Source organism: Amblyomma maculatum, chromosome 3, assembly GCF_055883805.1.
Source record: "Amblyomma maculatum isolate TAMU_Amacu chromosome 3, ASM5588380v1, whole genome shotgun sequence".
NCBI classification, from domain to species: Eukaryota; Metazoa; Arthropoda; class Arachnida; order Ixodida; family Ixodidae; genus Amblyomma; species Amblyomma maculatum.
The window spans coordinates 188097312-188124349 of record NC_139346.1 but is presented as its reverse complement, the minus strand read 5'-3'; the positions used below and the strand labels follow the sequence as shown (position 1 = coordinate 188124349).

Genomic DNA, 27038 nt, shown 5'->3' with positions numbered 1-27038 from the left:
ATCCACCTGCTGCATGGTCACATGGGAAGAAAGAAAGAGGGAGCACGGAAACGATGGAGAGGAGGCGATGGAGGCGTGCACTATGCGGGGAAATCGCCGGCGGCTCTTCTGTGCGCGCTGCGCTGTTTGCCGTACTTACGTCTAGGCGCTGAGCTCATACACGCGCGGGCCGATCGTAACTGGTCTTGCTTGCTGCAGCAGTTTGTCATTTGTTTCCGAGCGCGATGGGGATGAACTGTGTTAAGGCCACAGGAAACTACTTCTTTGAATACGACACTCTGAAAGTCGTGCACATCGGGAACAAAAAAATCGGCGTGCTCAACAGGCTCATCCAACTTTTAATTTTGGGCTACATCATTGGGTATGTATTTTGTACCTACGCTATTGTTTGTTGTGAGGAGTGTGATCATAGTTGTTAGTTTAACATGAGGTCAGGAAGGTATACGCTAATGAAAAACTGTTTTACGCGTACATTCAGTGTATGTCATATAATGTTGTCGTACACAATTTCATGTTTTCTGTGTAAAATTACGTGTCACGTACTGTGGCATGTCAGTGCGGATCTTGCGATCGGGAAGCAAAATATGGAAAATTCGTGTTAGCTGCCTGCGGACGATATGGGAACTGTCAATAACTTCTTTATTTGCTAGTATAGTCATTGCGCACTGGCCGTTGAAAGCGGCATGCTGCATTTCCGCTCAATCAGCAACTTCTGTGCGCCAAGCGCAGCAGGGCGAAGGCGAAAAGCACGCACGTAAGCGAAGGATAGCTAAACGCTAAACGCTGCGTTGCTCGCGTGAATGAATCACATTGTTTTCTTAATTTTGGCGTTTTCTTCTCACGCTGAAGGTCTATCACAATTGTTTTCTTAATTTTAGCGTTTTCTTCGTCTCACGCTGAAGGTCTATCACAATTAACCTCTCAGGAAAACGCCTTTTTGCTTTCTTCTTATCCACATAAGTCCATTCACTGTGCAAGAACAGTCATGGTCATTGAGCGCGGTGCGTCGAACCGGCCGATAAAGAGCGGTATTGTTTTACGGACCTTATCTTCGGGGCGTCTTGCCGGTTTTCTACATTTCGTCGTCTCGGCGGCTGGTATGTGGGGCTGCGGGCGGATTTTCGACGAAGCAGTTTTTGCTATACCACAGCGATGTTCAACTGGGAAGCAGTAACAAATCATGAATTTGCCCATGTAGCATTATGCTTATATGTCTTTGAACCCACTTATGTTAGGTACTCTCCCGGCACTGGTTTACTATTAATGCTACAGTGAAACTCGTCTCATGATGACAGCATAATGCTCCAATTATAATTAAATCTTGAAGTAGCCCACTTATGTGCACTGCTATATATGGTTCCATCTTTTTCACGACCCTCATCTTTTCACAACTTTTACGCACTATGTAGATGTTACAGGAACTCAAAAGTCGAATTAAAACAAATTTTTTGCCTGAAAGTCTGCCTTTCCAAAAATGTAGCTTACCAGCATATGAAGTGTTGAATGTGTCATATTGAAATCAGCAGGCATCTGAGAACAATTTTCTAATGCTTTCTTATCTGTACAAGGTTTTTGCTGGAGGAGAAATTTGCACATTACTCATTAAAAACATTTCAGTCTCCTGGATCCATCTATATATCACCACTTACATTATTGCTGCATTCTGTTGGCACCATTATTACCCTATGGAAGTACTGTTTCTTTATTTGTTAAGATGAAAATTCTAATTGAGATTTTCACCTGCCACAGTGGCTTAGTTGCCTTGGTGTCCAGCTGTGGATACCAGGGTTATGGTATTGAACTCCACTACACTTCAGTGGAGACAAAATGAACTTCTTATGTGCGTGTGACCTCGCACACAAGTGCATACCAAAAAGGAATTTTCATACAGCGCCTCCTCTATACTCGTCATAGCGTAGTGTTTAAAAAAAAAAAAAAGCACATTAACTGTTGTCATATTTCATAAACAGAAACTATTTCGAATTCTGTATGGTAGCTGCGGCATTGCAAGAGATGTTTTCTCGGCAAACATGAAAAGATTGCTCGTGCATGTACAATGTACAGCCTTTGTTAAAAGTGTAGAGCCCAAATTGTTAGCGTCTATGGCACACTGTGGGTGACATTAAGCTTCCAGAGAGGTCCTAATTTTTGGAGGTGAAGATTAAGCCCTTTCACCTTCAATATATTTGGAATACCAGCTATGCACAACAAGCCACACAACATGGCCCAGAGTGAAAATCTCTGGGTGCTTTACTTTTTACAAAGGATGCACCTGAAGATGCTTTAGGTGCAAATAGTGATGTCCAATGCAAAATAATTAACAAACCAAATAAAGATAGAAATGTGGTTTAGCAAAAATGCTTTATAGTATAGACTGTCAAATAAGCTGTCTGTGAAGCTGAACATTAAAAAGACAAAGATCATGGCGTCTTGCCCTATCAAGTCCTGGAGCATCAAGGGACAAGAAGTGGAAGCTGTGACAGATTTTCTGTTCTTGGGCGCCAAGATTACCTCGGAAGGAGACTGCAGCCATGAAATTAGGAGACGCCTGCTTCTGGGAAAGAGAGCAATGGTTAGCCTTGACTGCCTAGTAAAGAGCAGAGACATTAGTCTGCCAACCAATATCCGTATAACTCGTGCTATGGTCTTTCCAGTTGTGATGTATGGATGCGAGAGTTGGACTGTGAAAAAGGCTGACCGCCGAAGAATTGACGCGTTTGAATTGTGGTGCTGGCGAAGACTCTTGAGAGTTCCTTGGACTGCCAGAAGATCAAATCAGTCAATATTGTCGACCATAAACCCTGACTGCTCATTGGAGGGTCAAATTCTAAATTTAAAGCTCAGCTACTTTGGTCATCTGATGAGAAGAGAGGAGTCGCTGGGGAAAGATTTGATGTTGGGAAAGGTTGAGGGTCGCCGGAGAAGGGGTAGGCAGCGAACGCGATGGTTAGATGGCATCCTCGAGGCACTGCAGATGAAGTTATGTGATGTTAGGAAGATAGTGAGAGACCGGAAAGCGTGGCGTGACATGGTCAATAGGGTCACGAAGAGTCGGACATGACTGAACGACTGAACTGAACTGAACTGAACTGAACTGAAGCTGATAAACTATGAAAAATATTTTTTCCTTGCGAAAGCACTAGCTGTCAAGGCTATTTAATTCAATTTAACCCACTTTCAACAGAGCTCGATCGCACTGTACAGCCCCAATTGATACAGTAACTCATTGCCATTGCTTTTATTTTCGTGCTTGGTTAACCACATGTTTGCGGTTAAAATGTAAATTTACTGTACAATGATTAAAACTATAATACCGAATTCTTAAATTTGTTAGTAGCACTGTTTTTATTCCTGAATTTCAAAACTAAAAGCAAAAGGTCTGAAGTGAAGTCAATACAAGTTAGTGCCAACAAGTCACAGCAAGCAACTCTAATTTTGCTTGTGGTGCAGTCGTCATATATGAAATAATAATGACCATACTCGGTGCAGGTATGTCATCATCTACCAGAAGGGCTACCAGCAGTTCAGCACCTTTAATGCAGCTACAACAACAAAAGTCAAGGGGGTGGTGTCCACAAAAAACTTATCAGATGATGCATTTTACCCATTTCTTTCGGACAAGACTGTCTACAAACGTGTCTGGGACATCGCAGACATAGTTGTTCCCCCAGAGGTAAGGCACAGCTGTAAATTTGCTTGCTGATTACCACTTGAGGCAGTTTGCATTGTGAGTGCGGTTGCTGATGGCAAAGGTAGTTAAATTCACTTAATCTTAAGCTACATCTTAGAAAACATATGGAGGAATGCACTGTTTTTTTTGTTGTTGTTGCTTGTATTCTGTTCTTTTTTTTTTTTTTTTAATTGTTCATTTCTACCCAGCAAACCATAAACATAATGTGGACATCCATGAGACATTTCCTCCGTTTATTTGTACCTCCCACAGACATCTATTTTGGTATAATTTTTCAAGAATCTATGTAGCTACAGTGCTAAATTAAATTGGTGTCCATTATGCGTTACTATACATACTGTAGGTATTCCAGCTAGATGTATGCAAGATATTTATGAATTTCTAGTACACTGGAGGCAAAAATAGTCTCCGTGGTCTAGAAATTTGTGTGATTGAATGTGTGTGATACCAAGAAAATAAAATAAAAATTTCACTCAACTGGACATAAATTTATGATATTGTGGGTGTAAAATGCACAGAGAGACCTGCAGTGCAAGAACCTTCCGTGCTCACGAATAATTTGAATTGCTGTATAAAGATAGCATCATACATAACATACTACCATGCTATTTTGCAGCCTAACACTTAACACTTTTGTGAAAACACTGAAATTCTATATAGCACAAGCGCTTCTTATATCTGCTAATTCACTTAATTTCAGCAGATCAACTTCACTTATGCTTGTATACCTCTCATGAAAGGTTCCCTCTTATATACTAGTGATGCACTGTTGCTTAGAGAAGTTATTTAAATGAATGTTAAGACTTTTCATTTGTTATGCATACTATTTCAGCCCAGTAGGTTCATGCACAGGCCTTTGTTAGCTGAAAACTGCTGTTTGGGCTATAACACTAAAATAGCAGCTGTCAATTTTTGTACAAAGCCCTCCCATTCAAACATGTACTACCTCTATTTTATACATCCATGCATCATACCTTAAACTGATAACAGTACGAAATAGGCCTAGTCTGGACCAAATGACAAATTCTCAGCTGTGCTTAACACATTACTCGAATTAATAAATTTTGTTTCAAATACTGCTTGCAACAGCTGTCTTGGCTGGAACGTTCTGCAAGCGCACGAAAAAAATGTAGGGATAGGTAAGCAAGGCCAATCTGACTTATTTTTAAAGTCATTCCCCAAAATTAGAATAAATGTTCTGAATATAGGGTCGGCATAAAATGAATAAGTATGTAAGGTTTTACTTCCCTTTCAAGCCGGTAAGTGATGTCTATACGTAGTCTAATACTGGTGTAGTTGCAACATTACTAGTATATGATTCGTTCTTTTCCTCAAAAACGGTTAGTAAATTGGACATCTAAAAGATGGTGCCTAATGACGTAGATGTTTAGACTTGGCTGGGACATTACTGGGAGGTGTGTGATTTGCTGGGTAAGCTTGCTGCCTTTTTTTTTTTGTTAGGATGGACACAACTATTCAAACCTTCAAATGAAGTTTACTTGCTTAGTGAGCTTGAGAATCACATATTTAAATTTTCCAGGTGTATTGGTAGCAGTGCAACAGTTTGTAAATAAAATGTAGGTTTTGAGCATGTATCTAATATTTTATTACTTTGCATAACACAAAATTTAGTACATCTGCTTGCTTTGTGCTCACACTGCTTGAGTTCGTGATAGTTCTAGTCATAGAAGCTCATAGATATGGCAGCATTTGCTAAAATGCAACACAAAAGTGAAATGTGGCAGAAGGGCTAACTATAAATAAATATATCTTTTATTCAGGGAGTATCTACTTGGATTTTCTTCACTTTACATAGAACAGAAAAATTGCATTCTGCACATTGAGACATAGTTTATTGCCATCTGAATCATTAGTCATTTTAACATTTTAAGACCATTTGAGATGTGTTTTGTTGTAAATATCTATTTATTTAGTCCTGTTTTCATCAGCCATTCTTGGTTACCTCTTGTGACATTCAAAGTGAGAACATTGCTAGCAAGCAAAGTACATTACCCACTCTCTTACCGACTGCCATGAAGGCTAATATATTCATTAACGACCTACTTTCCGACATTTCGTCTAATTTGCCTATTCGCCAACGGCTGCATGATAGTTATAAAAATAAAATGTGATGATGACATACTAACTCTTCAATCTGACCTCGATTCCATCTCAGCATGGTGCAAATCATGGCTAATAGACCTCAATGCTACCAAGTGCAAATTCATGCACGTGTGGGGAGTGAATAATAATTTGCCCTCTTTGCAAATTAATGGCATACTTTTAGACTTTGTGCTGCTGTATAAGTACCTCAGTATTCACATCCCTAACAACCTTACATGGACTCTTCATGTTACACGTTGTTAACAACACCAGCAAAACATTTGGATATCTTCGTCGTAACTTTCACAAAGCACCTTCTTCTCTGAAACATTTACTCTACAAATGATTCATATTATCTAAACTCGAATACGTAACTTCAGCATAGGATCCTTATCAGCAGAACTTAACACACTTACTGGAAATAGTTCAAAATATTTCTGTCCGGTTCATCCTCTCTGATTATAACAGAACTGCAAGCATATACCCAGCACGAAAAACAGCCTCAGTCTGCTATCGCTCAGAGGTCTGTCATAGAAATGATAAATTATTCTCACCTGCGAGAAGAATTTATTTCACTGCCACAGTAAGTGTCACCACGGATGGATCACCCGCGCAAAGTTGGAGTATCTTTCCACAGAACGAAAGCCTACTTTCGTTCAATTTTACCCCATGCATCCGACGATTGGCATCGCCTTCCCGCATCACTGGCACTAATCAAATGACAGCCATTTATTTCCTGAACGCATTAGTTTGAATCGTATAATCAGCTACATTTTGTAAAATTACGCTGCTATTGTTATGTTTTGCTGTATTGCAATGTTTAACCACTGCTCTCTGTAATGCCGTATGGCCCTGAGGGTATTTTAAATAATTAATTAATTAGTAAGGCAGAATAGCAGAACCATTACAAAGTATGGGCCTTCATCGACTAGACTGAAATTTCCATATTGAGTGTAATAGTTTCAATATATCATGCAGTGTTTGTGGAGTTTTGATGCTAGCATGATGTAACCCTAACATTTATTTGCATGAAAGGCTGTAGTAGTTGATATTGTTTGAGGTATCAGTGGTGGCCTGTATGCTAAAATTTGTTTGCACCGCAGCAGTTTTGCTTCAGTTGTCCTTATAATAACTGAATTTGTATTGTCTTTGTTCAAAGTTTGAGTCATACATTATATGTGTATACAATAATACATATTGTATATACTTTGTATGTACTGCACATGCATACAATGTGCACACTCTCTTTAGCTAGAAAAACTAACGAAACATGTCGAATTGTAAGTTGTTGTTTACAACTGGTGACAGCTGGTGTTGTCACTGCTTGCATTTTGTGAGAAATGAAATATCGCTAAAGAAGTGTGGCATTGGGTTTTTCAGGTGGCTGATTTTGCTGTTGCATGTTGAAACACACCCAAAAACAGCTTTGACTCAATTTTTATACTAAAAGTCCACTTTATATAAGATAAGGTCGTACTCATATTTAAAAAAATAAGTTTTGTCTGCAGTTCTATAGCTTGACATTAGAGCTGTTTTTGTTTTTAAGTCTAACAGAAGCCGTGATAGTTGTTATCATTACTGTTACGGTAAATGTCCTGGGACCCTGGCCTACCATTACTGCTTTTTTTTGTAAACAGTGTCAAGTAGTATGTACTTAGAGCACGTTTTGAAGAATCCAAGGTAGTGAACATTATTTCTTAATTAATAAGTATTTTGGGGTCAGCTGCCTTAAAGAAAGCGTATGAAAATCTGTTTGGCATATATTTCATTATTGTTAATGTCTGATTCTTACTCAGGAGAGCAACCAGTTCTTCGTCACTACGAACTTGATCATAACACCGAGCCAAGAAATTAAGACATGTCCAGAGGTGAGTTATTTTCATACGTCCGAGACAAAGCAACTTCTGTGTAGGGAATGTAGACATTATAGGTTTGCTGGTATGTGTGACCACAAGTGACTGAATTTCTATTATAATCATTCTTCTTGACTGCACTTGTTCAGATAATTAATTTTGATTCCTAAGGATTAAGCTGAAGCCATTAATAATTACTAAGATAAATAGATACCCTGCAGCATCAGGAAGAACAACTGGCATTATTTACTTGTGCATTTTGTTCCCTGGTATTCATTTAATTGTTATATTTGAGTTGTCACAAATAAAAGGTGACATTATGCTTGCTTCAGGACCCAAGCATCAAAGAGGCCCGCTGCAAGTCTGAGAATGACACAACGTCTTGTATAGCTGGGAAGTCTATTATGATTGGAAACGGTAGGTATGGCTGTGTGCTGTGGGATGACTTTTTATTCTTATTTTTCTTTTATGATGGCTTAACTTGCACTGGGCTGTCTACTGTTGAGGTCCATGGAAGGCACTTAAGAAGTAATTCTTGGCTCTACTTGAGTTGCATAAAGCTTTTAATAATTTCAGATTGAAGTAAAAGGCTTCAGTTGCACGAGTCTTTTTTAGGATAGAATTAGTAGGAACTGTACATCCCCTTCAGGTGCCAATTAAATTTTTTGTGAGCCTTTGAGCTTATCAGCATTGCAGATCTTGCCAGAAAAGAAATTGTAATCACTGCACCAAAGAATTTAGAATCTGTTGTTCCACCTTGCATACGATAGCGGTCAGTTTTGTCTGCCCAGATCTGGCAAGTTTGAGTACCAGCTATCCACAAAGTAGCCCTTTTTTGCCACTTTCTTTCTTATTTTTTTTATTGTTAGCTTTTGTACTTTTTATTTTCTGGAAACTTGTCTTTAAACCTACTGGTTTTTTTCGTGCAGGTGTAATGACAGGGCGATGTGTACAGGCTGCCAAACCAAATGAAACTCTGCACGTATGCGAGATTTCAGGTTGGTGCCCAGTGGAGCAAGATTACGGCCCTTTGTAAGTGTTGTATGCTTTCTTACTGTTTCACAATGCTGAAAAATGTCAGTTTAAAAAAAAAAGAAGAAAAAAAAATAGCAGAGCGCCAAACTTGGTCAGGCATTTCAGGAGTGCCATAGTGGAGTGCCATAGTACAGTGGTAGTTTTCACCTCTGTCAAAATCTGGCTGCCATGGCTGGAAATAGAATAATATGTAATGTGTAATATGTAATATTACACATATATATTACACATTATATTACACAATATACACAATACCTAATATTACACATAATATGTAAGATGTATTCGTCACACTTGGAGGAAGTAGTAAAAATATTTTTTTTTTTGTCCAGCATACCTGACAAACCATACTGCTGCATATACCTGGACCATTAGCTGAAAATTTCTGATAAGTCTATCATAGTTGATGTAGCAGTTTCTGCCTTTTATTGTGGCATTGCCTTTCAAGACCTGCATGTACTTATATGAACCTGCTTATCAGTGAATTCTAGGTTCGTGTGCAATATTGCCATTGTACTGCTCGCATATTTGAGGTGCTGAAAAGGCGCTCTACTTGTGTTGCATCATCTTTTATGCTGCTGTATGTAGGATACCTTTGAGGCCATTCACAGTGATAAGGAGAAGTATAGATAAAAACTGGGCAAATACTGTAGTGCTTATTCTATTAACTTGTCTGCCTTCATTATTTGCTTTTATATTGCACTGTAAACACTGATCAGCTTGGATGCTTCATTTGAGCTTCACTGTTCTGCACTTGAGCACATCAAGACTCTTAAATTTTATTTGCTTTGAAATGTTACTGTGAACAGGTTTATTTAGACACATTTTAGTTCCTAACTATTGAAAAATGAATATAAACTATAAAACTACTTTCAATAGTTTTATAGTTAGTTTCCTAACTATAAAACTATTGAAAATCCAGCCAGTCATTTACTATGTTTACCACTTCATTCTACCAGTGGGGCCACATAAAATACCGGCAGCGATGTTTCATTGTTGGCAGCACGAAATTGGCAGGGGGATTCAAAAATGCAACACGACTGCCACGAAATTCGCCAATACGAACAACAACCTAGATCTTGTGGCCCAGTGTTGCATATTCATTTTAATGCAACAGAACAGTTTGTGTTCCTTTCTCGAGTGACTTTTATAGTTGTACTATAAATAGTACGCCTATAAGCCATGGTGCTGGATTTAGTGATCTTGGTTAAAATCTGCCACCTCATCATGTCGATGCAAGATTACTATGTACGACAATATATTTAATGTTTATTTAGGTTTGTGAACGTGTTATGTAGTTTAGCTCAATTTAACCAGACTAACTAAGGGAGGCATTTCTTAGAGTCCTTGAAAATAAGGAGTAGTAAGTTTACATGAAAGTCCCTTTTAAAGATTTATGGGGTACACTTAAGCTCTGCCTTTAAGGGTTGTGACGCTGTATCGTTAATGGTTTCCATCTGCGGCTCTTCTTGCAGATCCTCGTTCACATATATCCACTTTGCTCCCTGCTTATTACTCTCTAATCCTTTAATTTGAGTCTCTATCATCTCACCGATATTCCTTAGAATACCACATAGCTACCACCTGCCAGCGCCATGCTCACAGTTTTTTGCTCGCAACGCTGATGTCAACACTAGATTTTCTGGTGAACGGGGCCTTTAATGCTGTCGCGCTGAAAAGCCCCAGTTGGCAGCTCCTGCCATGCAGTGGTCTCATGATGTCACAACTCGGTGGCCAGTCATTGTGTGGTGTCACAATGCCGACAATGCCAGATTTTCTGCAGAGTGGGGCCTTTGATGCTGTTTCGTTACAAACTTTGGTTTGGGGAGAGTTGACTCTGTATGCACCTCTCCTATTTGTACTAATCTGTCTGTTCTGTTCTTATGCAGAAAGGATGGCACTCCATTGTTATCGGATGTCCAAAACTTCACAGTGCTGATCAAAAACTACATTGAGTTCTCGCTCTTCCATGTTCGAAGGCAAGCCCTGTTGACTACCATCTGCCTTGCTGTCACTTGTGTTGTTTTTTTGAATCGGCAGCAAACACCATTTGATGGTACTAAGCCATCATTGTACCCAAATATTGTTACATTCTCTTCCCACCTTTAAGATTTGCCGCCAAAATCTGCAACAATTAGCTTCAGCATTTCCTACATCTAGAAGATTGCAGTGCTGCAAGATCTTATGTGCAAGTATTTTTTGTTTCGTGTTGTAAGAGTTCCTGTATGTGGTCTTTTCTGAGAAGCATGTGTGCTCACAGTGGTAGAGTTACAGTATGTTTCATATTTAGAGGAAATGAAAGAAATGGGCAAACTGGCTCCTTATGCAGACAGGGTAGGTTTTAGTGTGAGGCAGGAGTGCAGTTTCTGGTTCCTCTTTTCAAACTATTTATGCCTGCTCCAGCTTTATGGTGTAACCGACTTTTCTTAAAAGAGCTGGTTTAATCATTTAACTCGCCAAGGACAGTTATTTGGTTAAGTAGGTTTCTTGGCCATGACTCGTCACTGCCATCAACACGGAAGCCACGTGATGTCTTGGCATATGTTGTTAAAAATAAAACTGCACTTTCGTTTTTATTTGGTAATTTTATTATCTTCCATACTTTTCTCTAATGGGGATTGCATTTTCTTCAAAAGCAGAGATTTATACACAATTGTTTTTGCATTAATTACTGGCAACTTGACTGCTCTTGCTGTGGAAAGATTTTAAGTGATTATTGATTGCATAATATTGAAAAAGAAGAAACTTTAAATTCACCCATACAAATAATAATCTTCCAAAAAAAAGATCATGTTGTCGAATAATCACTAAAAACGTCTGCTGAATTTTGACAAATTAAAAGCCTAGAATTTCAATGTTACCTATTTAAAAGCATGTGTGTCAGTAGCTTTTGCTAGCATGTATTAAGTAACTTGTAATTTTTGCTTGGTAAGGCAAGAAAAGAGTCTGATTTCCAAAGCGCACGTCACATTATTTTTGCCACAATTCTTGTACACTTTCATGCTGGTAAAGATATGTGATGGCCATTTGTACTAGGTGCAGTGCTTGATCATGTGTGGTACGCTCGTAATTTCACTATAGAAAATATAACTATACTTTGTCTCACAAGATGTTTGCAGGACTGCGAAAGGCAGAAGCACCCCGGTCCAATCAGGATCATGCGCACTACAATAGGCAATTGTGCTCCTACACACCTCTCGCCCCCCAAATTGGAGGGGATGACAGTAGGAGCACAATCCTCTATTATAGTGCGCAGCGGCGAGAGGCACTTAGGAGCACAATTGCAAAGGCTCCTCTGCCTTTCGCAGTGCTGCAGATATCTTGTAGGCGAAGTATATATGGGCCCTCATCACGTTTTTTTGTTCAAAATATTTTTCTGTAGGTGGCCTGCCTTCCAGGCATCAGTGTTCCATCCTCTTTACTTGCAGGAGCAATCTTCATGACATTGAAAACTCAACTTATCTGAAGTACTGCCGCTACCATCCGGAGAAGGACCCGCATTGCCCTGTGTTCCGCATTGGCGACATGGTGGACGCTGCGGGCGAAGATTTTGACGATGTTGCTGCCAAGGTGATTTCACTGCAGAGTTTTTGCATGACAGCATATATATATAGAGAGGTCCCATTGTCCAGAAAATCTGACCTCAGCATTATCGGTGTTAGCGGAAAATCATAAGCACACCTTTAGAATAGGGTAGTTGGCAGGTAATATGGATGGGCACTGATAGGTCGTAGGGTTGTGTGACATTACAAGACCACATGACATGTATGAGTTGGTGGGAATTAACTCTGCTAGCTTTTTTCGAGATGGGAATCGAATCCTCCCTGGCATTCCGAGCCAGACATGCTACACTTAGGCTATGCAGACAAGCTTGCACAGCTTGGTTAATACAGGGCTTTAATGTATGTCTGGTAGTCTTTCACATAATGTGGTAGCTTACAACTGTACACTAATCAGAATGTGCGAATCATTAGGTGTAAAGATTAAAGGATTGCTAATTAAGCAAGTATCAAAGCGCAAGCATGCGAACGAGGATCTACGAGGGGACCCTGTGGACAGAAGCTGTTAATGCTGTCATGTCATACCCTTAAAGGCGGAGCCTAAAGGATTAGAGAGAACAAATTTTTCTTTGTGTATTATGTCTGTGGAATGATAGGCAGCACATTGCTGAATGTGAATAGCCACAAGGACTGAGCGAAACAGCATTAAATAACGTATATAATTGTATTTCTTCCCCCGTGCAGTTTCGGTTTCGACTGTCGAGTGATGCCTGTGATTTCATTGACGCACTGAGGTAACATGAGGCGTGCAAAAACTGCAGTATAGTTGCTGTTTTGTTCATTTCGATTTGCGCCAATCTTTATTCGACCCTACCCAAAACTAATGAAGGAATGAATAAGCACTGACTATATTGCAGATTTTGCATGTCTCATCGTAACCTCAGTGCATCAATGACATCACAGCTGTCGTTCAACAGCTGAAACCGAAACTGCACAACAATAAATCATTTAGCTGGTGTTGGTGAATTCTGCGTTCTGGTTTAAGGACACAATTTCCCCACCGCAGTGTGGCTCAGTGGTTCTGCTGAACCCAAAGACACGGGATCAAATCCCAGCCGCGGTGGCCACTTTTCGATGGAGACAAAAAGCAACGCGCTCGTGTGCTCTGCGATGTCAGTGCACATTAAAGAATCCCGTGGGGTAAAAATTTCCGGAGCCCTCCACTCTTGTGCCCCTCATAGCCTGAGTGATTTTGGAATGTTAAGCCCTATAAGCCAAACCGATTCATGGACAGCACTGTCTCGTGCACTGTTCAACAGAACAAAAATGTGCATCATAAATATGTTATGCTCTTACCAAAATCTACTCATGCCAATTTCCGCAATGTCTGTTGTGTGAAACTAAGGTATTTGAATCGACAACAGATATTTATTTTTACCTTACTCTTGCTTTCAAGGTGACTTTATCTCAACTTATCAGAAGCATTGAGTCACATTTGATATTTTCATCACATTTTAAGCCTTCCAACCTTTGCATCCATTACTTTCCTCCTAACTGTTGACAATGCGCAATCATTAATAAGCCCCAATCAGCAACCACTCTTAACATTATATCGTGTGTCAATCTATTTACATATAGTTATGTTTTTCACCTCCTAGCCTCTATCATCTATTTTATCTTGCATAGTAAAAGCATTTTTTTTTTTGTCCCAAGAGTTATGCAAAATTTGGGGATGCATTTAAAATGCGGAGTAAATATATTGAATTTGTACCTTGACTGCGAAAATGTGAGATAAATTCAAGTAATGGGGTAATCCACCTTCAAAATGATTTCTCTAAAACAGCAAACTTTCACAGTAGTACTTAATTATGCAAGCAGTGTCAGAATGCAATTCCATGAAAGCATTATTGAGCATGGTAACTTTGTTTAATGGTATCCGCTAGCCTGACAGATATTGACACATACTTATACATACGCATACATATACATACACATACATATACACATACATATGCACATACATATACACATACATATACACATACATATACACATGCATATACACATACATATACACACACATATTGAAGCATACATATTGACACATATTGTATTACAGTGGTATCTGGCAATAATTATCACTAGCAAGTTTACTTAACTTACTAAACAAATCCTAAATGTACCTGCTGACTGTTATGATTAGTTAAAGTTGCTAGATTGCTAGCAATGCTTCATCCCTTTTGTCGTCAGGTTTGTCAGCATAATGTTCATTCCTTTTAAATTAGAATATTCTTTGCTGATCTGGAACTTCCATGACATTAGCGCAATCTACTTGTACGAAGTAGAGGACAACCATGCAGTCCACTGCAGATGGACTACAAGCATCAATACAGTGATGTTACAAGCATCAGATAAAACATTTTGTGACATTCAACTGGTGTTCATTATCAATAGCCCTAACACATATCAATTCATAGTGGTACCTTTCAGTAGCTACTGCTAGCAAACTGGCTTAAATTAATAAGCAAATTCTGTGTATTTCAGACGTAATTCTGTCATTTCATTGCACAATTGCTCAACTCTCCATCATAATAACCAGTGTTACAGTTACCTGCGCATCTATTACCCGCTCTACTCCTACCTTACAGAACATGTTGTCATGTATTTTACAGTTACATGTACAGCACTTGCATAACATGACAAAATTCTTTTTGATAAATTTCCTTTGTTCGTTGTTAAGAGCAGTGAAATGAGCTCCCAGGTTAAAATATGTATTGAGTACACTCTAATAAAATCCAAGTGCTTACTCACAGATCACAGTGACATCTCCTGTTGCTTATTTGTTCTATAGTTGTATTTTATGTTCTTTTTATTGTTTCAGTGTTTCGTGCTATTTATCCTGAAAGCTATTTTTTACAACTAATGCTCATGCTTTTGCCTCTGTGTAGAGCAACTTGGAGGTGTCCAAACATTATTTGTGACTGTTGATGGGGGTTCTATCACCTAAGTTAATGCCATATTTTTAGACCTGTCACAATTTTAAAGGGACCGAGCACTATACCCCAAGTGTCCAAATTTTTTTCGGCACGATGTACAGCTTTCTGTCTCTAGTGGTCAGTTCCAAAGCAGTTTTGCCAGAAATGCTGAGGAAAAATTTTACCAAGGATTTTTTTATCAGTGCATGCGCCTGTTTTTATGTAGTCCGATGCTGGAAACTATGAGTAGCGACGACGATGGCGATTGCGCATCGGCAAACGTGATGCACCGAAAACTAATCTAATTTCACTTGCCAGACAATAATTAGACATTTTTTATTACACAGTAGTGTCAAGTTTAGTTTCTATACCCAAGGGTGGTACAGCACAGGAACGTATGCATCATCGACTGAAGTTTTAGTGGGCTATGGTCACCTCTTCATCCAAAAATTGAAAACACAGGGGTGACATCTAGTGACAAATGCCAAAAGTACATCATAGGTGATGTGAAAGAAGGCTGGTTTTTTGCTGATGAGCGTAGTGGAGAATGTGCAAAATATAATAAAACAATGCGGGCACTCTTCAAAGAATAGAGAACACTGTGCACTTATAAAAACCAGTGACATTTTGCCAAGATGTGGTCACGTGGGTTACTACAGTGATAATCACAGCGTCTCGCCACAAAAGGCGACATCAGTCGTTTTCATGCTACTTTCAGTTGCAGATTAAAATTATAAACACTTGTTTCTTCTATATTGTAGTGCTAGATTATACTATACGAGGTAAGATCTTTTAATTTACACCATAACCCCATTACATATCTCAATCACTTATCTGTCCCTTGAAAACTTTGTGCTAGTTCTTGTGACGACAGGAAATCAGCTTCAGTGCACAAATGTTTCTAGTGGGAAATTTTAGGTAAACAACTTTTATAATATTCCCCAATATAATATTCCCAGCTAAGTAACAATATTTTACTTAAACTATCATTACGTGTTAGAATTGTTGACTATCAGTAGCTTTTGTAACTCAAGTACGTATTATGCTTTGCGCCCCTTTTCTTAGCGATTAAGAGAAAGGTACGAAGGCGAAGCTTGCATAATTGTGTCACACAGCCAAATAGTTGGCAGCAAGGTGTGGTTACTAGGCATATTGCTCACTGCATGGTTTCTTCACTCTGTCACCAATTTAGCTGACAGCTACCGCCATGTATTGAACTTCTTGTCATTGGATGTGCTTTGAAAATTTCTGGTAATCAATGAAACCATTTTTGTCATGTCTCTTTAAAATTGAAAACTGGCAATTATATTTTCTAAATATGCTTTAAGTAATGAGCACTACAAATGTAATGTGTCTTAAGAGCAGCTTATCAACTGCAGTAGAAGATACTATTCTACTACATAGGTATTGATGCTGTGTTTGAGCTCTTTTGTTCTTCCTCCATTGCTACAAACACTGTTACAGAATTTGTACACTGCAACCTGTCACTTTCAGGGGCACATAATCAATTCATTATCATTGCTTGATCAATGTGGAAAGATTAGCATTAAGGCAAGTGCCAGATAAGCCTCATGTTCTCATTAAAATTATTCTGAGAGCCTTCAGTTGAGTCATTATTTATTATGATGCCTTATTGCTCACTGACATTAATAGGTGGTTGTTATACCTTGGAAGTACATCACGGTGTGATCGTGTAGTGCCATTAAAACTATTTCTCTCCTTTTCATCTCGTTTCAGGGTGGTGTGATACAAGTGCTTATATCGTGGGACTGCAACCTGGACTATGATGTCAAGTATTGCATTCCCAATTATTCTTTCCTGCGGCTGGATGACCCCAAAACAGTACTTGCCAAGGGCTGGAATTTTAGGTGGGTTCACTCTAAATGTGTTTGCTTAACCCTTTCCTGTCCATGTGTCATTAATATGAAGCATACCATTTCCTAGCCATGTATTCATGACTACATAACATCTTGGTTGGAAAATTTGATATCACCATGTTGTCAGCGGCCAACACTTTCCCGTTGGAATATTTGCCGTCACTGTGAGCAAGATGTATGGTTCTAGGCTTTCAATGTGGTTTTTCACATAGCTCAGGTTAGGTTCACAAAATGGGCTAAATGCTAACTTTTGTTTGTCTGCAACATAGAATTTCTCAAATTTTAGCGAATATAATAGAATTCTTGTTGGCTTTTGAATGTGGTAACACTATTTAGCATAATGTGGCAGTAATGATTGTTCTTTTAGATTACTTTATAAGGTAAGCATTAATGTATACTGCTGTTGGTCACACTTTGCATAAATTAGTGATTTACCATACTTATTTGATTCTAAGCAGTCCCTTTTTTTTTCATGGCCACATTGCCGAAAGTGAGGAGAGTACTTATATTTGAAAAGTCAAAAATACTCTCCCCCCATTTTTTTGGCAGTGATATCTTGATGAGATGGACGTGAGAAATAACATTTTAGAGTGATACTTTACTTGGACAAATTTTAAAGGACCTAAGGAAAAAGTTTGTTAAAGTGAAAGTCCAAGCTATCTGAACCTCTTTCGGCACAATGGTCAGCTGGGTCGCAAAAGCCCTCAGTTTCTCCAAGCAGATCACTGCTTCAGCAGGTCATGGTTAACCAGCATGCATATGTACATATATGCATATATTGAGTTAAAAGGCCTAGTAAGGCTTGAAGCTCTGGCTATGGCTGTGGAGCCAATTAGGTAAGCATATAAAGCAAGCTATGGATTTGGCTGGCTATGAGTTTATTTAGAGGACCAATTCAGTTTAAACCTAAATAACGACCATTTTTTGTCATGTGGTAATGAAGCGTGGCGCTCAACTTCAAAATATGCTACAAAAATTGCTGGTTGTGCTTGTTGAAGTACTCAGTATGACCTGGGAGACACAGGATGACATTGTAGAAAACTTTCATAGAATTGAAATGAGCAATACACTGAATTTGGCTAAAATGAAGGCGTTTGCATAGCGTTCAATGGAACTCCAGAGGAGGGGGGGTTAAGAAAGTTTCTACAACGGAATACTTCGTTTAAATGACATTCGTACAGGTGGTATTCTACTGAATTTGGTTTGGGAAACTTCATTGGCAAAAGCGATTACATTTCACTTGATCTTCAGGGTGTGGCAGCCCTCTTCAAACTGATTCAGGCTTCCGTTGCCAAACAAAGCAACGCAGACCCGCAGTGCCTGTGATGCCTGCCGAGCTCTGCCGAATGGCCGCAGGTTCCAGGTCCAAGTGACAACACACTGATTGGGGCTGCTTTAAGCCTAGTTTTGGCATTCTGTGCCGCCAGCTGTCATGTAGGGGCATAAGAAATCAAAAGAAATCAATTCTATGACTGAGTGAGGTAGTGCGCTGGCAGCACTCTTCCTCGTAGAAAAGGGATTGCTTAGACTCGTATGCAAACTTATTCTCTCTCTTTTTTTTTTTTTTTAAATTCTTTTCGAATAGAGGGGGTTGCTTGGAATCAGGGGGTTCTTTGAATCGCAGAAGTAAGGTCGTTCCTTTTATGTTACTCATGCCGTTGTTATTTATTTTCATGGTAGGGCATTGTACTTCACTATTTTCATATGCAGTTCTGTTTTTGATGGTGGTATTGAAGGCACAAAATGCAATATTCTGCTGATTCCTACAACGAAAATTTATTGCAGCATAAATTTGTTGAATTTAACAGGTACTGCCTTTCGTATTTTTGTTCTGTATGCACATATGTGTTAACTATGTGCTTGCTGAGATGTAGCATACTATTCCTGCTGGGGATACAATGAATGCTTTCTTGGCATTTGTTAGATGTATTGAGGGAAATAGGGGCATACCGGAAGGAAAATATGATGTTTCTTGGAACATTGGTAAATTTTTCTCATTTGTAAAGGCATGCCGAGACGTTGTATTTTCAATGCAACCATGATTTCTGAAAGCAGATTGTACTGATCATTGGGCAGGTACCCCAAGTACTACAATGAGAAAGAACGGAGCCTCGTCAAGGCCTACGGCATCACCTTTGTCATCCTTGTCCAAGGCAGGGCAGGCAAGCTCAGCCCCATTCCTATTGCCATCAATATAGGTTCAGGCTTGGGACTGATGGTTGTGGTAAGTATATGAACTCCCTTCAGCTGCTCATTAGTTTGACTGAAATGAATTTCTCTGTGCGAAAATTATTTTGGATGCAAAGCCGTTTGTTAAAGCCCGGCGTTTATGTAGGCGGGCACAGATTTGCTTGAGAGAAGCTGAAAAGCACAAGCTTGAGAGAGGGTGGGGAACTGCCAGAGTGTAAATGTTACTTCTTTCCTTAAAAGCCTTCTATAGACCTAGAAGTAAACCTGTCAATAATAATGTTAGGTTTTAAATACTAGGAAGTATGTGTATGTACTATATACTGCTGTGCATGCCACCTCTAACTCATTTCAAGTACTGTACAACAAAGCAGTTATCACTGGGAATAGCTAGAATAAGCATGTCTTTGCTGCCTGAAACATGCTGTAATAAATGAAGCGTGCAAAGCATATATATCTCCGTCACTGTGTTTTCCTTCCACAGGCAACTGTGCTGTGTGATCTCGTCGTACTCAACTGTCTGAAACGTCGGGATTTATACAAATCTAAGAAATACAAGTTTGTTACCAGTGAGGAGCAGTACAATGTAAGTTGAATATATTTTTCTGCCAATTTTTAAAAGGAAATTGTAAACATTTAAACTTTCTGTGTTAGCATTCGAATGCAGTAACTCCATTTAAAATCTACTTTTCTATGTGCTTTGCGACAGGGCTTGAAGTATATCCATTTTTCTGGAGGTGGCGAAGTGACATATACTGTAAAGCTAAGACTGAAAGGCTGGCAAAAGACTGAATTATCAAATATGGATTATTAAGCTGCAGTGCAATGAGGGGTATGCTCTATCACATGCTTTGATGAATAGTCTCTCCTGCTTGACGTTTGGAGACTTTAGGCCTTATGAAGTGAACAAGAGAAAACAACCATGCTTATTAGCTGCTGCTCTGTTACATATACCACATTGAAAAATGTGGCAGACAGTTTCTCCACTTGGCCGATCAAGGCTTCGTGGCTGTCGGATTACAGGGACAGTTCCTCTGAATCAGCCACACACATTTTTAATATGAGTGTATGAATAGAACTTTTTTGTAACTGAATTAATATGAATCAAGCGATGAGAAAACTGAATCAAATATGAATAGGATAAAATTTGTGTGATTATTTATTTACTATGTAGTTAAGCAGTATTTGGGCAGAACTAATAAACATTGAGAACAGCAAAGCATTAGCAGAGACACTGTAAGCCATTGAATCGAAGTTCTAGCTGTCTAAAGGTGCAGATTTAGCTGCACTAGGTGCACTCTATAGGATGTAAGTCTATTAATGTAATGTCGTATGCATCGGAAGATTACTTTTTGCTACTGATGATGGCAGAAATGAACTAGTAGTGCAAAATCTTAGTTAAAGAGCCAAGAGTTGAGCCACGATCTTCAGAGTCAGGAAATTCGGAACTAGTAGTGCGAAATCTCAGTTAAAGAGCCAAGAGTTGAGCCATGATCTTCAGGCTCAGGAAATTCGGATATGCTAAACCTGGGTGAAAACCTCTTGTGAGAGATGTAGCAGTGGATATGTTTCTTTTCATGTTCATTCATTACAAGAATTTTTTCTTTTTCAATGTCATGAAACTTTTCATGGCAAGATCTTTTTGTGATACATGGAAGTCTGCACAGCTACATAATTAATGGATTGTACCCGTTGCCTGCAAATTCTACTGAACTAGCTACATGCTTTATTGAAAGGATTTTACAGGTTGCGAGAGTTTGAAGAACCATCATTTTGAAAAAGAATAGGAGATCTAATTGACGTTTGAATGCAGCGTGCGAACATTTTATGGATCATACAGACAGTGTCAGGCATGACATTTAAAGTTATATTGCCTCCCTTTTTGAGATTATTGTGAAGCTTACTTCAGGGAAACAGTTGATGAAACAACAGTCACACTTGCATTTCCTATCTAAAGTTATTAATGCTTTTATTACTTTATTTTGTTTTTTCATTTCACTTTGCTGTAGAATTCATTCAAGTGCCACTTTGTGCATTCTGTACGTAACAGTTCTTGACAGGTGTTGATGCATGCATCTTTTTTATTGGGTAGTCTATTTATGCAGCCTGGTTGACAACACTTTCACTTTCCTTTTCTTCCAGGGCTTCTCAAACCAAACATTTTCTTAGCCTTTTTCTTTTTCTTTCAAATATTAATTTTCAAAGGGACAATCAGAAGAGCCTCTATGTGTGTGTATGCCCTTCATGTAATAATCAATCCACACACCTCTGCTGTTATGTTGAACATCTCAGTGGGACCATTACTGTTTCACTATGCTCTGCTTGTTGAATCACTGTCGGAAATGAATGAACTATTTTTGGAATTTTTATGTATGTATAGTTCAGGCATTGGAATGTTTTTATCTATTAAAACTTCTATATTTTTTTAGCATAACACTTTTGTGACAATAAACCAGCAATTTTCTTACTGTATAAAAATGCAGATAAATATTTGTAGCAAACCTTTGTTTCTGACACCTTTAAGACGGCTGTGATACAGAGAATTAAAACAAGAGAAGGCATGATGAGCACAAGCAACACATTTTTATCACTGGCGTGAAAACCTGCTACACAGAGTTGAACTTTGCTTCTTTTTTCTATTCAAATGTTTTCGTGTTGCTTCTGCACATATTGTCGTCAAGAGGCAGGCAGAGCAGGGACCAAATAATGTGCAAGGCTGTTGAGGCCCTTCACATTGTTCCAAGAAGGAATGGTGTGCTCTCTGACTTAGGATGATAATTATGAGAGTAAAAGAAGATTGAAATGGGATGTGGGGGGATGGGAAGTTGCTTACCCTGTCATTTATTTTGAGTGTGCATCAGATGCGTTCTCTGGTGTGAAACCATAGCATGAATGGCTCAATTCATCGGCCAATAACTGATGGACCTCCTGGCGTCGCTCTTTACTAGACACCTACTTAGCCTTAAATCGAGGAATCGCAACGGATGCCAGCAGTTCTTGTTTCTCGTAAAGGTGGCGCACTGGAAAATAGTCCCGACTTGCAGTAATGAGTTTTTTTTTTTATTAAACACATTACATAGCCGATATTGCTTATTTAAGGCATATTTTTAACCCAACTGCCAACTTTCAACATTAGAAAGTCAGTTTAAACATGATGTTGGTCGGCTGGCATTATTTTATGTCATTCTTTTCGTACATGTCATTCTGAATTCAGAGTTTTCAGTGCAACTTTACACTTCCGCAATGTAGTTTCCTTTATTTCTTATTTATGCTCATTTAGGCTATGTAGTCTAAAAGATCACAGAAACATTTGGCAAAATTTAAAAGCTTGCTGCAGCTGTTCCTGCTGGGGCCTATCAAATCGTAATTACCTGCATTTGATTCAGTATGTTTGTAGAACTTGCAAGAGAAGTGAAAGGCTGCAGTCTGTGTTAAGATTCTGGCATAGCGAGCTGCAAGATAGATGGTTGTCTTGATTGTTGCTATCACCGATGTCTTGCTTTTTTAAACTTGTTTCAAGACCTGTTTGTTTTACTAGGTAATGCTGACATTGTTATGAAATACTTGGTTTGTTATGTAACGGTACTAGGTTTAGTGCATTTTGTGGGGCACTTACACTTTATCCAAGATTTTTCAGTTGCACTTGGCTAAAGCAGGCAGCTGGACCCCTTTACTTATCTCTGTCTACATTAGTATTGAATAGCTTTACTATAAAAGAAAAAAGGAGAAATCACTTTACTCAGCAACTCTAAGTTTTAGTCATCGAGAAGGAACCAAGCTAAACCTGAGGTCAGCCAGGCGCTCCACGAGGTTGCTCTAGCGATTTTTTTCAAGTAGGCAATTGCCATGCGGTCATCTCCAGCATTTGACACAAGAGTGCAGGTTTGCAGATCCAGTGTTGCCAATGGTACCCTTGTTTTGGTGAAAGCGAAAGGCAAAAACCCTCATGCACTGAGGTTTTGATACATCATTAAAAGAACCCACGGTAGCTAGAAGTAATTCAGAGCCATTTACTAGTCATGCCTTACGCTCCACGGTGCATTTTTGGCACGCCTAAAACTGTTAACTGTTTATTATTACCTCACTGTGCTGGCGTGGTTGCTGTAATCATTTTATGTCTTGTGCTGCATATATTTTGAAATAGCAGCGTAATATTTGAAATACTCTCTTTAATGAATTCTTAAAAGGTCCATGAAAAGTTATTTACTAAAGCTAGAAAACATGCACAAGTAACAAGTATCCCATCAGTCCTCTCCTCGGCGCAAAAGTTTTTAAGCTAGCATCACTAACACCGAAAACATTGGCAATTGAAAATGGCGCTCCTCCTCTCCCTTTCAACTCAACACACGTTGAGGCGGGGAAAAAAAATGAAGAAAACAAGCAGCGACTGCTTCACAACACGCTCTGTTCTGCCCGTGTCACTTGGGTGCATCCAATGAGTAGGCATACACAGGAAGCCCTGATGATGTCGCATGGGAGGTTTGCATCATATGGGAGGTTTGTGCAGTGGGAACGTGTCGCCCTAATCGGCTGCAAGTGGCTTTCCGGAGCACTTCTTAAAAGTTATTTGTAAATTATCGGCTCCAAGCACAGCTTTTAAGTGTAGCTCGAATACTCACAACGAACATGTCTATAGATTTCTCCCACTAGAATATTGGAGGAAGTACCATTTCAAGGGCCCTTTAGATGTAAAAAGGAACCAACAGTAAACGTAACTGCTTATAGCCTCATGCTTTTTTGCTGCTGTCTGTAGTTGCACGTTTGAGTCTTCATTATCCTGTTCAAGGAAAATTTTATTTTTGCCCTGGCAAAATTAAGGCAACAGCTATGATCTTTACTCTAATTCCTTGCATGCTTTATAATATTGAGTTGATTTCCAATGCTTTAAAATTGCCAGGTTACATTTTTTGTTAATTGCCTTGAATATTTATAAGGTGATGTTCACCAATTGATTAATTGAAAATTTATTAAGCTTTCCTTCTTTTCTTTTTATTTGTGTGCTTGTCTTTTTTTGTTTTTTCTTACGTCCATGTGTAAATGTTAGCAAGTGAAGGTGGCATGCTTGGGAACTGAAAGCTTTTATCTGAGGTCGTGATGCAACTGCCATGAAGAGATTACAATGATTGGTTGACCTGAACTTCAAGGAGCTCGGCTGTGATGAAAAGCTGTTGACTGCCTTAAAAATGCTGTGCATTCTCTAAAAATGCACATTATATTCTCTTTATGTCCTGCTGAACAAGTGTTTTCTTGTCTATTTTGCAGTGTTTCTGTTTGCAGTTTTATGGATTAATTTTCAACAAGCTTAATTTATATTTGACATTCTTGACCTGATGTAGTCTGGAGTGTGGGAGAGTACACATTTTTGTAAGTGTACTGGTTTGGGCAACTCTTGTAATAAATGCTATGGAATTATTGCACTCTTTTTGTAGTAGTTTCTGCCTGTGATGTTTTCATGTATTTCTAACTTCTGAAAGCAGCATATAGTATCGAGTTTTGGACAGAGCTGTCAATTACCACAGTACAGTATAAAGTGGCTTGTAACTGTCAAATATATGAAGTGGTAAATTCAAGGGAGGCGGGGAATTGTCCTTTTCAAGCAAGAGATATTCCATGAGAAAATGAAGGTTAAACCCTAGCTTTTTGTTGACAGAATTTCATAAAATATATGCTTGACATGAGCACCCCCCCCCCCCCCCCCACACACACACAACACACACACACACATAAAAAGCCCTCTCCTAGGTGGCCTCTAAGTTTACCCATGGATTTATGAAGTGCACTTATGAACAGAATTAGCTTAGCATACAATGGATACAGCACACCTCTCAATAGATGCCAAGTGTTTAAAAGCATTGTTTTAAATCTACGTCATCGCTGATGATGTGGCAATATAGATGTGTGTGTTTACTCATCTTAATCATCATTGTCATCATCAGTTGGGTTAAGTCTATTTCAGGATAAAGGATCTTCCTGTAATTGCTCGTTAATCCTCGTGCACAACCTACCGCCCTTGTGCTGATTTTGCAACTTCTAGTATTGCCACATGATTTTATTTTACACAAACTAAATTTCTGTTCCCCTTGTTGTTTAGCCCTTTAAGGGCTTATGACAAGCTCTGCTCGTCATGAGTGATCACTGCATTTTTGGTTATGACAAGCTCAGCTTGTCATGGGTGTTTGATGATGATCTAAGCAGCTTTTGACAAGCCCAACTCGTCAAATGGTGCTTTTCTATTCAAAACATAGATGGCAGCATGTGTTCTGTGTTTTGTGCGCTTACTGAATTATAGTTAGCGCACGAGGTGGCGCAAGGTGTGTCCTGTATTTCCTACACTTTCCCACGCTTTCAAATATTGCATAATCCGTGCGGCATTCGAGTGCGGGGGAACATTATCCGTCAGATGATGACAGTGCAAGTGTGTCCTGTATTTCCTACACTTTCCCACGCTTTCAAATATTGCATAATCCGTGCGGCATTCGATTTCGGGGGAGTATATCCGTCAGATGATGACAGTGCAAGTGATGAAGATGTAGACTTCATTTTATTCTTCAAGCGAAGAAGATAGTGATGATGTTTATACTGACAGTGAGTCTGACGCGGAAGAGTGCAGCGAGAAGTTGTCCAGCTCCCGCGATGGTGCCATGCTTTGAGCGCTATCACACAGACGGTGATCTAAGCCAGTTTGATGTGAACTATAAAGAAACGAACAAGTGTGCACGACTATTCAAGGCATATCTCTTTTCTACACTTTCTCTGACATGAATTTACTTTTTTTTTTATATCACACCTAAACGGAGCCACATATGGTGTATCACTGTAGGCGACAAGGAATGGTAAATGAAACGCTAATAGCTGCTGTATATTTTTTGCAGTTATTTTTTTTTTAAACGTGTTACGTGGTGGCATGACAAGCGATGGAACACGCTGACACAACAGAAACAGAACGACGTGATGACATGACGATGAAATATGCTTTTATGGCCAGCGGGCCTGGCGCGAGCGCTCCGCCCCGCGCCACTGCCCGCTTCGTCATCTTCGTAGCATTACCCGGGGCTACCGAGTGATCGTCCTGATCGATTGCTAGAAATCCAATGCATGACGTGACGATGAACACAGACACAGGATTGGAACATAAAACGCTGGACACCACAATGAATGCGAAGATGGGAAGAATGCTTGCACCGGAGCATCAAGTCCAATCTTCACCGTTTGCTGAAGGCCAAGGATCATGGACACGCCGAACGGCTTGGGCGGAGGTGCTGTCTTCGCTCGAGTGGTCGTGAGGTCGCTTCGTCGTGGGGTCGGTAGGGTCGGCTTTGGGCTTTTCCTGGTCGTCGTGTGTTGTGGTCAGGGTTGGGGACGAGGCTGGGGACAGCGGCTGGTTGGGTCTGAGCAAAAAGGGCTGGGGCAGAGCTGGGCAGCGATCTCCACGGGCTTTCGGCAGATGGACCCGGCGTACGGTTGGCTTCGACGGTGCAAGGCGAGGATGGGGATGAACCGCACCTCCAACCAAATGTTACGTGGTGGCATGACAAGCTATGGAACACGGCGACACAACAGAAACAGAACGACGTGATGAAATGACGATGAAATATGCTTTTATGGCCAGCGGGCCTGGCGCGAGCGCTCCGCCCCGCGCCAATATTATCGAAGCATTCCGCATCATAAAAAAATTTGCAATTTTGGAGCAGAATTTTCTTTTGTATTAGAGCCCTTAAGTGGTTAATCTTGCCTATTCAGCAGCCACCAATAGTCTATTATACACATTGCATGTCTTGTCCAAACCCATTTTCTTTTCTTCCTTCCAGCCAGATAAT

The 27038-nt window shown here is 39.5% G+C and overlaps 1 protein-coding gene across 2 annotated transcripts; it reads left to right on the top strand.

Moving 5' to 3' along the window:
* The first annotated feature begins 40 nt into the window (after positions 1 to 40).
* On the top strand, positions 41 to 24638 carry LOC146197202 (P2X purinoceptor 4-like). 2 transcript variants are annotated; one of them, XM_084598991.1, is made up of 11 exons: positions 41 to 361; positions 3490 to 3673; positions 7591 to 7662; positions 7980 to 8064; positions 8577 to 8679; positions 10572 to 10661; positions 12111 to 12252; positions 16895 to 17025; positions 19111 to 19258; positions 19706 to 19807; positions 24266 to 24638. In XM_084598991.1, the coding sequence occupies exons 1-11, from the start codon at positions 225 to 227 to the stop codon at positions 24314 to 24316; spliced, it is 1245 nt and encodes a 414-aa protein (XP_084455117.1). In that variant the 5' UTR covers positions 41 to 224; the 3' UTR covers positions 24317 to 24638. The 2 variants fall into 2 exon arrangements, with proteins under 2 accessions (XP_084455117.1, XP_084455118.1); XM_084598992.1 differs by having other exon boundaries at positions 21364 to 24638.
* The last annotated feature ends 2400 nt before the right edge of the window (positions 24639 to 27038 follow it).

What these genes read in the sequence shown, in the direction of transcription:
- LOC146197202 (XM_084598991.1), top strand. Translation starts at nt 225, where the DNA reads ATGGGGATGAACTGTGTTAAGGCCACAGGAAACTACTTCTTTGAATAC. An exon ending in TCGCTCTTCCATGTTCGAAG is followed by an intron (nt 10,662 to 12,110) that starts GCAAGCCCTGTT and finishes CTTTACTTGCAG; the next exon opens with GAGCAATCTTCATGACATTG. An exon ending in GCTTGGGACTGATGGTTGTG is followed by an intron (nt 19,259 to 19,705) that starts GTAAGTATATGA and finishes TTCCTTCCACAG; the next exon opens with GCAACTGTGCTGTGTGATCT.